The sequence below is a fragment of the Protobothrops mucrosquamatus genome, unplaced genomic scaffold (assembly GCF_001527695.2).
Source record: "Protobothrops mucrosquamatus isolate PMUCROS unplaced genomic scaffold, P.Mucros_1.0 scaffold1329, whole genome shotgun sequence".
Lineage (NCBI taxonomy): Eukaryota > Metazoa > Chordata > Lepidosauria > Squamata > Viperidae > Protobothrops > Protobothrops mucrosquamatus.
Genome location: NW_015387528.1, coordinates 659,314 through 673,455, shown reverse-complemented (window position 1 = coordinate 673,455; position 14,142 = coordinate 659,314). Strand labels below are relative to the sequence as shown.

General features: G+C 46.6%; 1 protein-coding gene across 1 annotated transcript in view; it reads left to right on the top strand.

Moving 5' to 3' along the window:
- SLC25A33 (solute carrier family 25 member 33) overlaps nt 1-12,342 on the top strand; it is a 12,623-nt gene extending 281 nt beyond the window's left edge. Inside the window, exons 2-7 of the mRNA XM_015821420.1 lie at nt 7,941-8,120; nt 9,469-9,546; nt 10,549-10,649; nt 10,959-11,025; nt 11,239-11,519; nt 11,910-12,342. Coding sequence (XP_015676906.1) covers nt 7,941-8,120; nt 9,469-9,546; nt 10,549-10,649; nt 10,959-11,025; nt 11,239-11,519; nt 11,910-12,112 — 910 coding nt within the window. The 3' untranslated portion in view covers nt 12,113-12,342. The remainder of the gene's footprint in view (nt 1-7,940; nt 8,121-9,468; nt 9,547-10,548; nt 10,650-10,958; nt 11,026-11,238; nt 11,520-11,909) is intronic.
- The last annotated feature ends 1,800 nt before the right edge of the window (nt 12,343-14,142 follow it).

Genomic DNA, 14,142 nt, shown 5'->3' with positions numbered 1-14,142 from the left:
TTCCCACCCCCAATTCATCATTTCTCCCTTCCCTTCTCACACCCCCATTCATCATTTCTCCCCTTCCCCATTCATCCCTTCTTGCCCCCATTTCGCCCTCTTTTTGTCTCCTCCCTTCCCCCCGTCTTCATCCCCTCCCCTTTTCCCCCTTTCATTGAGAATTTCCACCCTCCATTCTCCTTTTCAGGTTAATTCTCCCTCCCCATTTTTCTCATATATATTTATATATATTCCCTACGGCTTTGGTGCCCTTCTTTCTCATCTGTTCCCATCACACACACACACCCCTCCACACTTTATTCGCTGATCTCCCATGGACAGTAACAGTCTACCTTTGGCTGCCAGGGGCTCTGAAGGAGCCAGGACCGATCCCTGCGCTCAGCCCCCCCTTTCTCCAATATGTCCTCAGCTCCACATGGCCTCCGACCTAGTAGATCACTGTTGCATCAGATTCCGTAGGTCCACATGGCATCTTTCTTCCAAGAAAGATTTCCTTGCTTTGCATAACGCAAGAGACCAGGCAGGCCCCACCCTGAAACAACAAAAAAAACACACACACACCTTTTTTAAATCAAGGATGTTGTGCAAAGGGCTGACGACTTGACGAAATGACCCACCGATGCGTGTGTGTGGGGTGAAGTAACTGATTCAGCAGACAAGCTATAATTAGACTCATGAGATTTTCTGCCAGTAGTTTATATGTAGTGTTTATTAATGGTTTTTTTTTGGGGGGGGGAACAGGAAATTCAACTTCCTCTGTCAAAAATTGGATTTTTAGTCCAGGGGCCTTAAGCTATGGCGAATGGCGGTGAGAATAACATTCAGTATCTGCGGGTCATCCCCGAGTCATATACACTTCCTTAAATGGGAGATAATTATGAAAGTACTATAAAATTATGAAACCTGCAGATTATGGAATCCGTAGATGTCGCCGCATAGGAAAAGGCTTCTTAAAAGATTAGTGTGTATTTCTGGTGGTGTGTTGCTATCTTTGTTATCCAAATGTATCTCTGGGCACCAATGCTGACTCTTGGTTTAACCCCTGTACATAGCTGGTGTTTATTACATTCTCGCCCTCCCTGTTGCTAAAATACTTCTGGGGGGGGGGAAGTTTATCTAAACTTCCCCCCCCCCCTGGTTTCTGAATCTCCCTGGGGAGTCCTGATGTGGACTAATAATAAATAATAATAATAATACCACCTACTTAGATGTTACTTTAACAGCTCTTAGACTTAGGTCCTTGGTTAGGACTTGAACTGATAAGTTTTTATCAGTCCAGACTGTGAATCAAATCGAAGATTAAATCAATAACAATAATAATAGATAAACTGATTTTTTTTCAGAGCCAGCTGTCCTTCTTAGTGGGTGAACTTTATGAGGCTAGCTTATTTTTTATTTTATTTTTTTGCAAAACCCTCGCTCTGTTGGCAAAGACCCAAGTCGCACTTTGACCTTTTGTAAATAGCACACTTGGAAGCGCAAGTCCCTCTAAATTGTGTCACACTGTTCCTTGGCCTTCTAAGATTGTGTCTATTTTGTTCTGCCCAATCGGCGATGGTTCCACACACACACGCACATGCCCACACCCATTCGCCAAGTCCTGATTGTTGCGTTTCTCCCTTCCTTTGAAACACAATGTCCTAAAAAAACGGGTTGTGGCCCTGCTGTTTTTGTCCCACGCGGCTTCCTTGGAGCCGCGTAAGAGAGGCCTTAAGGTCATCTCCTGGCGTTCCGTCCAAATTGGCCTGAGCAATTGTGCTTTGAAAGCGTAACGGGGCTGGGGAAAGAAAGATTGCAGGGTGTTCTCAGTGTCTGCTGAAGGAGAACCTCTGATCATCAAGTTAGATCTTTTAAATCAAGCAAGAAGATCAACCTGGTATAAAACTTGTTCCAAACGAGTGACTTTAGTGGCAGCAAAGTGGCTTTAGCTAGAGGTGAACCCTTGATGCTTCGAAGTCCAGCTAGGATAGTTTTTAAGCTTGAGGCTAAACTGTAGAGCTGAGCTTAGCTTTTAGGGCAGTGATGGCGAACCTTTTAGAGACGGAGTGGCCAAACTGCAACCCAAAACCCACTTATGCATCGTCGGGTGCCGGGTGGGTGTGGCCCATTGGCTGGGCGTGGCCCATTGGGTGGGCGTGGCTCCAGTGGTAATGGCAGACTGGGTGGGACTAAAAAGTTCAATCAATCAATTCCAACTTTGCAAGATCTTTTTTTTTCCCACGAGAAGTTGAAATTGACTGATTGATTGAATCTTTTTTTTTGTGCACGGCGGCGGAGGCCTAAAGCAAAAAGGTTTTATAAAACCCAGCTGAAGGCCGAGGACTGGGGCAATGGCGCGCGTGCCCACAGAGAGGGCTCTGAGTGCCGCCTCTGGCACCCGTGCCATAGGTTCGCCACCACTGTTTTAGGGTGTCCTCACGCAACACGCGTGCTCAAAACAAACCAGGGTTTGTGAACTGAGCTCGAGACTCTTAGAGGGCTCCTGGTTTGGGAGAAGGCGGCTGCACAAATCGGGAACATGGCCTTTTCCAGCTGTTTAGCGTGCCAACGTCTTCGCAACTTATTCCATTGTTCTCTGAGGCAACAGGAAATGCTTATTTGACTTCCTTTCCTTTGCCCAAATCCTTGAAACTCAACTTGTATTTGGTGATGCCTTCCCCCCCCCCTCCCAAACTAGGCCAACGTAAAAGTTCTCAGAATGGTTCTGAAATGTAGCTCGGCTCACTGGCACGATCTCTCTCTCTTTTTCCTCTCGCTGCGATTCTGAACTTCTGTCTGCCCTTTGGGGATAACTGTAGCTTGAGGCGAGTAGCAGACGGCCCTGTTTCTCTTTTGCAGGGGCTTCGTCTTTTTGTAAAAGCTTTGCTGGAATTAATGGTGTGCGAACTTTGTGAAATAAGGGTTTCTTTGTGGTGCGGGTTATTTTTTTTCCTTAGAAAGCCGATGGCACAATGGAAATTAAACCTCTTTTAGTATCAGCCAGCAACTTCTCTTTTTAAAAGGTATCCAAGCAATGGAAACACATGGGATTTTCCAGCGTTTACAGCACAAACAATTGGGGCTTCAGTGTAAAACATTTCTGGTTGACATAAATGCAGAATTATCAGGAAGGATATCCTGCAGTGACTTCAGGCTTGTGGGAAGTTGCATTTTGGTAGAAAGTTGTGATCTGCAACTGCATTTTTGTGGGAGGACATTTGTTTAGAAAAACCCCATTGCTTTGAGCAATGGGTTCAACTTTCTTCCTTGGGGCCAGACAATCACATGCGAGCAGAAATATTTTTCTCGCTGCAACAGTTAAATCACCAGCAGGACGGGGATGATGGGACGTGTGAACCCAACATCTCTGCAGTGGTCGATCAACCCCCGACACGTCTTTTGTGCAATCCGGCAAGTTTGTATTTGTCAGTACAGAGGCGTGCATTGGGCTTGCAATGTCCCAGCCTATGATTAGATTCGAAAATCATTAATTTGGGCAGGAAAGATTTTGTAATGAGACATAATGATAGGGAATATAACCTCAGATTTTTCTTTGAAAACGTTGGGCTGTTGCGGGGTGTTCTTTCCCAGTTGGCACATGCAACTGGAGAAAAAAAAAACAAAAAACCTTGGTATATAGTAGGACTTGCTTGGTACGGCTTAAATATTAATTCATTTCCGGCAGCGAAGAGTTGCATCGTATTTTTGAAACTGCTGGTTATTTTACAAAATCTTTTAAAACAGGGCTGGACAAAACTACGGCCCCTTCGCGTCCTGTGGACTTCAACTCCCAGAATTCCTGAGACAGCCACGGCTAGGGAATCCTGGGAGTTGAAGTCCAGAGGACGTAAAGGGGCCGTAGTTTTTTCCAGCCCCGTTTTAAAAGATTCTGCACGTCATTTTGATACACAGTGGAGCTTCCCCTTTGGTTTTGCTTGCCAGAAGGTCCCAAAAGCAGATCACATGATCCCGGGACTCTGCGACCGTCATAAATACGAACCGGTTGCCAAACATTTTTGAATTTTGATCACGTGACCATAGGAATGCTGCAAGCGTCATCAGTGTGAAAAACGGCCGCAAGTCGCTATTTTCAGTGCCGTTGTAACTTTGAACATTCACTAAACGAACTGGTGTAAGTTGGGGACCACCGTGAGCATCCCACTTGCCAAAGGTTCTCCTAGCAGTTATTCACAGATAGGCTGCCTCTGAACAGGGAAGCTCAACGGAGCAATCTGAGTAAAAGGCTTTCTGGAAATTGTGCTCTCCTTTTTTCTTTTTCTTTTTTTCTAAAACATTTTAGCAAGAATCCCCAGGGTGTCCAGAGAAAAGAACAAAGCTTTTGTCCAGCGAGTTGAGATTTCAAGCTGGCTCAAGGCAGCTGAGCTTCGTCGAAAAGCCGTGCAAAATCCAGGGGGGGGGAGGGAAAGGAAGGTCAGCTGAAGGCACACGCGTGTGAGCAGTTTCCCCAGAATCCTTAACTCCTGGTGGTGTCTCCATCCAGGCCCCTGCGCGCCCTTTCCGAAAAAGCTGAAAGTACAAAATCCTGCTTTCCAATCTGCAGCCGATTGACTGGATCTGAGAAATAGGTGTGCCTGCGTCTGCGTGGATTTGATCCACGGGCACAAGAAAAAGCAGATCCCCCCCCCTTCTGAGGGAGTCATCATTTTGCGACAAGAAGCATCAACCTTTGCAGAAAAGCTGCAGTGTCAGCAAAGGTCTGGGGGGGGAAAAGTGCCTTTTCTGTGCTGATTCCTGGGAGAAGTAACCGAGGGCGGAAAGTGGTGGATGCAGCAGGATAATCTCCCTGGAGAAGGAGAAGGAAAACCACTTGCGATTAGCTGACCCTCAAGATCTGGGATAGTTCCTTTGTCCCCTTGCGAGGGATTGCTTGATCCGTCCGGCCATCTGGCAGCTGATCCTGCCTGAGCAGGCAGCTATTAATGGTGCAGTGCATGATTGCATGTGCTCAGAAGGACAACGGGGGGGGGGGGGGGGGGGTGTCCCTTGGGAAGCACTAAAGGTTGAAGGGGGGGCAGGAATGACTTGATTAGGCTGTTCCTCAAATAGGAACAGCAGCCACCGCCCCCTGCCTCCCGACGGAGGGTCTCAGAACAGAATAACAGAGCTGGAAGGGACCTTGGAGGTCATCTAGTCCAACCCCCTGCTCAGGCAGGAGACCCTATACCACTTCAGACAAATGGTTGTCCAATCTCTTCTTAAGAAACCTCCAGTGATGGAGCACCCACAACTTTTGTTCCACTGGTTAATTGTTCTCACTGTCGGGAAGTTTCTCCTTAGTTCTAGGTTGCTTCTCTCCTTGATGAGTTTCCATCCATTGCTTCTTGTCCTGCCTTCAGGGGCTTTAATAATAGTAATAATAATAATAAAGTTGGAAGGGACCTTGGAGGTCATCTAGTCCAACCCCCTGCTCAGGCAGGAAACCCGCTGTCCAGTTTCTTCTTAAAAACTTCCAGTGTTGGAGCATTCACCGCTTCTGGAGGCAGGTTGTTCCACTGGTTAATTGTTCTAACTGTCAGGAAGTTTCTCCTTAGTTCCAGGTTGCTTCTCTCCTTGGTGAGTTTCCATCCGTGGCTTCTTGTCCTGCCTTCAGGCGCTTTGGAGAATAGCTTGACTCCCTCTTCTTTGGGGCAGCCCCTGAGATACTGGAACACTGCTATCCTGTCCCCCCTCGTCCTTCTCTTCGTTAAACTAGACAGGCCCAATTCCAGCAGCCTTTCCTTATATGCTTTAGCCTCCAGTCCCCTAATCATCTTTGAGAGAATAGCTTGACTCCCTCTTCTTTGGGACAGCCCCTGAGATATTGGAACACTCCTGCTAAAGCGAGCGGCTAAGCAGGGCCCTGTGGTGGGGGATGAGGGGCACTGTAGTCTTGGCCAAAGTGGACCTGCTTTAGGCAGAACTAGGTACCCTGTAGCCCAGTTTAGATTTTGCACCGTTCAGTCCGACGTTGTTTGTTGACATTTCCGACTCTGTTAAAAGAGGCCAGCAAACGGTTTTTGCAACGGCGTGCAAGGCACGGCTGCGCCAGCGAAAATATTTGCTCTGCCAGAGCAGCTATATTACGCCAGAGCGCTTGCTTTAACCTTTAGCTTATTTTGTAGGAAGGCCACTGCGAGGCCCGTGGGTTCTTCTCCCAAACAGCCCCGAATTTTATTTAAATTTTTTATTTTTTTTTATTTTATCTTTTCCTTGGCACGTTAGTTTGAGACGTCCCTCTGATTCCGCACGGAGGGAAGGTCTCCGCTTCGGCTGTCTGGTGGGCAGATCGTGGGAGGCCGGGCACAACCTGCTACAATTCCTGCGTGGCACACACACACACACCCAAGTAGAGCCTCCCTGGAGAGGCGCAAGCCATCTTTAATACATGGTGGACGCTGCTGGAGCAGAGGCTAAATGATGAGGGATCTCTTTTAGCCCATAAGGTTAGCCTTGCCCAGCCACCACTCAAGCCTGTGGGGTTGCATAATTTGGCGAGAATGTCTTGGGATCTCTCCTTGGCTGTTTTGCTGAGGGGGAAACTGAGGGCTGGGGCAGCTGTTTGCCAGATCCAAGCAAAGTTGGACCTTAATGTAGTCCTTTCTCACCCAACCCCTTGAATGACCTCAGGAAACCCTGCAGCTTTGCAGAAACCGCATTTGCAGTCAGCTGAGAAACGCAATGCAGCAAAAGTGGTTTTTTTCTTTCTTTCTGGAAAACTCTTTTCTGTTGCTTTTTTTTTTTTTTTCCCCCTTTCCTGCCTGATTTTCACATGGCCCCCAGTGGCCTCTTTGGGGGTGCTAAAGACAGCAGGGATGTCGTTTCTTTTGAAGCTGTTGATCTGCCCGTCCTGAACATACCCTAAGTTTGCCAGTTCCGTGGCTGAGCTTTGATTTGGGGTGCAACCCCAACCCCCCTTCTTACAGCTGGAAAGGAAATCTCTGATAGGGGTCTTATTTTCTGGAAATTGAAAAGCTTCAATTCACTAAATGGGGGGCGGGGAACTCTCTTCCCAACTTAGGGAAAAAAACAACACCTTTGCCAACTTAGGACCTGTGGGGGGACTTTGAATGTGATCTTGTGGAATCAGAGAGTGCAGGATGAAATTGGAAGAAAAGTGATGTCTTTCTCTCCCTCCCTCCCTCCCTCCCTCCCTCCCATCCATCCCATCCATCCATCCATCCATCCATCCATCCATCCATCCATCCATCTATCTATCTATCTATCTATCTATCTATCTATCTATCTATCTATCTATCTAATCTATCTAATCTATCTAATCTATCTATCTATCATCTATCTAATCTAATCTATCTATCTATCTATCATCTATCTAATCTATCTATCATCTATCTAATCTAATCTATCTGTCTGTCTGTCTGTCTACCTACCTATCTATCTATCTATCATCTATCTATCATCTATCTATCTAATGTATCTACCACATCTATCTATCTATGAATGAAATATATTTGCCACCCATCTCGTACCCAATGGGCGGCTTAACAACATAAAAGCATTACAAACATGAAAATCATCCATCATAGAAACATAGCTGATAAAATCATTAATAAATAAAATAGTTAACACCCAGATCTGCGAAGGAAGGAGACGGGCACCCAGGCAGGGGGGGGTTAGCAGATAGAAGAGTTCCTTGGGGACGGGGGGGGGGCGGCTATCTCGATTTAATGACTTAATCCATAAAAGCTGCACCCGGTGGAGGAAAGTGAATTAGCTGGGTCTGCGCCAACCTAATGCTTTGTCTCTTTTCATATCAAGCTTTCAGGATATTCTGCACCACGCATATTGAGCCTGGTCTTCTGGCTTAGCCTGCTTAATTAGAATTTTAGAGTAGGTTTGCTTTTTTAATCGATAAAAGGTTATGTTGGGGTTTCTTCTCTCTCTTTTTTTTCCCTAATGTTGGATTTTTTTCTTTTCTTTTTTTGGTACTTTGAATTTTGCAGATGCGGAGGGACGGTGGGGGCCATCTTCACCTGCCCTTTGGAGGTGATCAAGACAAGGCTGCAGTCCTCAAGATTGGCTTTCCGGGCTGTCTACTATCCGCAGATTCATCTGGGCACGCTCAGCGGTGAAGGCGTGGTCCGCCCCACATCTCTGCCCCCAGGTGTCCTCCAAGTGCTGAAGTGAGCGTCTTAAAAAAATGTGGTCTTCGCACCTATCTAAAGATTTCGTATCGTCGTTTGTCAGTCTCAAGCATGGCTGGCTGGGGAATTCTGGGAGTTGAAGTCCACGGGTCTTAAAAATGGCCACGTTTGAGAAACACTAGTTTATATCTTAACCTTTAGAAAAAATATCGGAAAAGTAAGAAAAATTCCTAAGCGTTTTGCACTCGGGACCCTTTCCACTTTTAAAGATTGTGGAGGACCCTAGAATTAACCTTTTCTCCCCGATTTATTGCAATTTACCACAGTTGAAAACCGAGACCCTTGTAGAATATTTGTCTTTTGAATTGGGGTCAAAGTAACAATATGAACGCACACACAAACACACACACCAGGCATCAACGCAAATAAAAGATTTCCTAAGAGTAAACAACATTTTTTTTTTTTTGAAACAAAGGCGTCCTTATTTTGTGTTTGCGTTTGACCGATTCAAAAGATCAAGCAAGAAGAGCGACTTCGTTTCTTTGCACGTATCTTCAATATCCAGCAAATGGTTCTGTAATTTTTCAGAGTGGGAACGTTCTCAGGGAAGGATACCAAGTGCCAGGGAAGGGGGAAAAAATGCTTGCTTGGTGTTTTAAAAATATCCCACCCTACGCACACACACCTTGGCAGCGTCTCTGCTGAGTTTGCATGCGTTATGTAAGCGCAGAAAGGCTGGAGAGAGAGATGGAGGGTTGGGTGTGGGGGGGGGGTCTGGCCTTGGATAAATAAATTTTAACAAAAGCAAGTTGTTTTTTTAAACGCCACAGTTGCCAGTTTAACTTAAAAATGGCCAAGCTGTCCTAGCTCTTGGCAGCCTGCTGGCCTGCTCCCTTTTTAAAAAAACTCTCCTTTCCCACGGAAAATGGAATTAACAAGTCTCCCCCGAAGGTGGCTGTGAGCTTGTAAACACAATGCAGGGTTTGTGTTTCCCCTGTCGGCTCCAGAACCACAATTATTTCTTATTTTCAGCAGGCGAGCGGATGGGGTTTCTTGGAAACACAAGAGCCCGAATGTTCTGGACCGATTTCGGTGTGTGTGTGTGTGTGTGTGGCACATCTCAGCCTGATTTGCTTAAACGAAGTGCAAAATTGGCCAGTCCCCGAACAGCTGAAAAATAAATGCAAAAGGAAGAGAATCTGATCAGGGAAAAACCCAGCGGTGTGTGTTGTAACCTGAATTAAAAATTACTACCTTGTGGCTTTCCTAACACTAGTCTCAGGTTTCAGTCCTTTTTAATTGCCAACTGCTTTGAACAGATCTTCTGAAGTTTCTCCTTCTCTCTCCCCCCCCCTTCTTTTTTTGTTGGTTTTGTTTTGTTTTCCAGGTCCATTTTGGAAAAGGAGGGCCCAAAGTCACTTTTCCGTGGGCTGGGGCCCAATCTGGTCGGAGTCGCGCCCTCCAGGTAGAAATTTAAGGGCAGTTTTTCATTTTTTCCCCCCCAAGAGGGTTCGTTCGCTGGTGGGTGCAGGGATTTGGGGCCCCCCGAGGGAAATACTGGTTTTCAGGAGTTTCTGGATAATTGTGAAGAATGTGAGGATTGCGACTTAGACCCTCCCGGTTTTCAAGGCAGAAATGGAAAACATATAGTGAAATATATCTGCTCTGCTGGCGATTGGGAAATATTTTTACTAGCTATCGAACTGGGGAAAAAGACTGCTTGGATCCCCCTTGAGTTTGCAATTGGTATTGCAGCTACTCCTCAACTTATTGATTCATTCGTTTAGTGACCATCCAAAGTTAACAAGAGCACTGAAAAAAGGGACTTGTAACCCTTTTTTCACACTTGCAGCATCTCCACGGTCACGTGATCAAAACCGACTCATATTTATGACGGTCGCGGTGTCCTGGGAGGGGGGGTCACTCGATCCCCTTTTTGCAACCTTCCGACAGGATTCGCTTCACACCCGTGTCGCTAACTTAACAAGTGCAGCGATTTGTGCTGAACAATTGTGGCAAGAAAAATCGTAAAACTTGCCGAACAGCCGTCTTTCTTAGTCGTGGAAATTTGAATTGTGGTTTTAAGCGGAAGGCTACCAGCACAGGCAATCCTCCACTTAACAACAGTTCATTTAGTGACCGTTCAAAGCTACAACTGCACTGAAAAAAAGTGACTGTTTTTCACTGGACCGCTGCGGGGTTGGACTAGATGACCTCCAAGGTCCCTTCCAACTACTACTACTACTACTACTACTACTTCTCCTCCTCCTCCTCCTCCTCCTCCTATTATTATTATTATTATACATTGTTATATAATAGTATTAGAGTGTAGTATTGTAATAATAGTAACTGCGGCAAGGAACGTGGTAAAACGGGGCAAAACTCACTTAAGAAATGTCTTCACTTAACAACAGAAATTTTGGGCGTAAGGCAAGGACTCCCCGTAATTTGTTTTGTCTCTTTGCAGGGCTGTTTATTTTGCGTGTTATTCCCAGGCGAAGGAGCAATTCAACCACGTCTTTGTACCCAACAGCAACATCGTCCATATCTGCTCAGCAGCCTCCGCAGGTTGGTTTACCTGTCCCAGGTGTGCCAAGTCTGGCTTGGCTCGTATTTGTCCAGCTGGACCGAACAAGATGCCACTTTGAGGGTGAAAATGATATTTCAAGGCCAGCCTGGGACATTCTGTGGGGGGACCTGTGTTCACCAGGCTGTGTTTTCCATTGTGTTTCGCACAATCGGATTGTCCTGCCCTCTGCAGCCACAGAGCGGGCTGGCTGGGGAATTCTGGGAGTTGAAGTTCCTCAACATCTTTTGAAGGGCTGACCCCATCTTTTTTTTTTTTTTTTTTTGCTGGTTTTCCTTGCTCTTCTCCAGCTTTTGTGACTAATTCCATGATGAATCCCATCTGGATGGTGAAAACCAGAATGCAGCTAGAAAAAAGGTAAGGGGGAGGGGCACAGCCGGAAGGGAATTCTGGGAGTTGAAGTCCACGCACGTTAAAGCCGCCGACGTTGGGAAACGCAGCCCTGGAGCCTTACATTTTAGATATATTTCTGTTTTGAAATATATTTACCAACTAGTTGCAAGCACCAGGCGAACTATTTAAAATCTAGTGAAACCAACTACTCGTTTGCTGTTCATTTCTGTCGGCTAGAGTCCGCGGCTCAAAGCAAATGAACACGCTGCAATGCGCCAGGTACGTTTACCGCTCCGAAGGCGTCCGGGGTTTTTACCGAGGCCTCACCGCCTCCTACGCGGGCATCTCCGAAACCATCATCTGCTTTGCTATTTATGAGAGACTGAAGCAGCTCTTAAAAGACCCCGCGCTGTCCCCTTTCACCGGAAACCCGGAGAACAATTCCACCAATTTCTTCGGAATCACGGTTGCTGCCGCCATTTCCAAAGGATGTGCGTCGTGTATCGCTTACCCACACGGTAGGTTTTTTTTTTTTCCCCCACCCAGATATCTTAAACCTCTCCCGGCCTAGCGAAATAGAACCAAGAAAAGCCAGGCCTTGAGGAATTTGCCTCTTTTTGTTGTGAAAATCAAGTTTCTAGTCCTTATAGTTCCGAGCAAAGCTTGCTCTGGGAATTCCTCCCAGCAGCGTTCCTTTGTCAGAGAAAACAGCACAATTGCACACTTTGCCGCAGAAAAAGAGGGGGGGGGACTTTAAAAATTAAATTAAATCTAAATTTGGCCTCGCAATGGTGGGAGCCTTCCATTAGTCTGCAGAATTTTATAGATTTGATGCTCCCCCCCCCCAATCCGGGCTGAATTTGAACACGGGCTGGTGTGCTGACATTTCGCCTCTTCTCTGTCCCTAGAGGTCATCCGGACGAGGCTACGTGAGGAAGGAACTAAGTACCAGTCCTTCATCCAGACGGCCCGGCTGATATTCCAGGAAGAAGGATATTGTGCTTTTTATCGCGGACTCTTTGCCCAGCTTATGAGGCAAATCCCAAATACGGCTATCGTCCTGTCCACCTACGAATTGATTGTGTATCTATTAGAAAAGCAAGTTAAGTAGCTGTCCGAAGCCAGACCGTATGCAGCCAGTAACAAAGCAAAAATAGCACGACGATTGTGGGACAGTTCACACAACACACTAGAAAAAAAAACAAAACTTTGAAACGGACAGTCTGTTTTGGCTGGATGTTTTTTTTTTCCCTTTTAAGGAAGGGGCATTTTTCCTCTCTACACCCCCTTTTTCTGTACAATTTCCCTTCCAGCATCTTTGTTTTTAAAGGTACGTATGTTAATAGGTTTTTTTTTTTTTTAACTTAAATGAGACAAGGTTCAAAAATTAAAAGAATGACTAAATTAAATTATGCTATTTAATTTCTGTGGACAGCCTCTTCTTTTATATGCTCGGTTTTTTTTATCGTGGAAAGTTGCCATTCTGTAATTGGGAGATGTTTCTTGGGGGAAACAAAATATGCCAATTCCTGTGAAATGTTCACAAGGGCGTGGAAAATGGTTGGGATCCATCAGTCTAAGAGGTATTGGATATTTTTCCTTTTTTAATTATTTTCTACAGGAAATTTCTGATGGAAGTCGGATTGGAACGCCATCGCACAGCCTACATATTTATATACTGAATTTATTTTTCACCATATATGATCAGACCCAACAATATAAAAACAGGAGTTTGTGCCTTTCTTACTTTTTTAATATAGTATATAATTGCACGTGTGTTCTATTGAAATGGAATCTCAACAGACAGCTGAGCACTAGTAACTTTAGCTCAAATGGAGAAATTTAGGAACAGGCATCTCCCCCATATATATACAAATATACATATACATATACATATACATATATATATATATATATATACACACACACACACACACAATTTTTCAGAGAGGCAGCCTCTGGGCTTACAAGCTAAGCCAGGGGTCTTCAAACTTGGCCCTTTTATGACTTGTGGACTTCAACTCCCAGAATTCCTCAGCCAGTGTGCCTGCTGAGGAATTCTGGGAGTTGAAGTCCACAAGTCATAAAAGGGCCAGGTTTGAAGACCTCCGAGCTAAGCACAATTAAATCGTGTTGGGAATGGAATGGAGACCACCCAGCAATCACCAAGAAGGGAAATGGGACACTACTTTCATATTGGTGCCAAGTGGGGAAACTGAGTTGTGGGGAAAAGAGAAGGAGGAAGGCATGTGGGATAGGTTTGCCGTTTTTGAGATTGGTAAAAAATAAATAAAAGCGGAATACAAATAAGAATGAATGAATGCCAAATGAAACGCCTAAGGAAGGTGGGCTTCCAAACCACGCTGTCTTCTACCTGCGTAACTTGCAGATCGGGACTTAAGCAGGGGTCAAAGAAAGACACGATATATGTCCACAAACGCACTGAAGATGAAACTCGGGTGGGAACTTGGTCATTCCAAATTCCGAAGGGGTTTCCATCCCTCAAGAAGACACAACGAAAAGCCCATCCCGATCGTCACGGCCGAGGCAGGTAAAGCGTGACGGGTCCCCCGTCCCGGAAAGCCTCGCTCCGGCACGACGCGCTCCCCGCGGAAGCACGAGACAGACACCCTCGAATCCTCGCGCGTGGGTTGACTCGCTTCCCCCCCCCCTCGCCTGGCACGACGCTGCCCTTTCACGAGGCGACCCTTAGCCGCCCCCGCCGCCCACCTTCCTCTCCCTCCTCGGTGTATATAGATAAAGAACCGCGGCGGCGGCCGCTGCTGCGGAGACCGGGCGAACGCGTGCATAGAAGGGAGTCGTGGGGACGCGGTGCAGGCAGGAAGAGTCCAGATCGCGGCCTGCGCGTGCACGGAGGGTGGGTGGGTGAGTGGGGAGCGTGTAGATCCATCCATGCCGGGTGGGGGAGGGGAGAGGATCCGGGCTTGGTGGAAGAGGCGGAGCCGCGGAAGGTCAAACCAAGGGAAGGAGGAGAGAGAGAGAGAAGAAAAAAGGCGCTGATCCCAACCAGCCGCCGCCGCCGCCGGATTTCCCCTTCGAACGTTCGCCCCCAGGCGGCCGCGCGATTGGCTGCCGCGCGTTCTAAGCCCCCGGGGGGGCTGCGACTCAACGTTCCAAGCG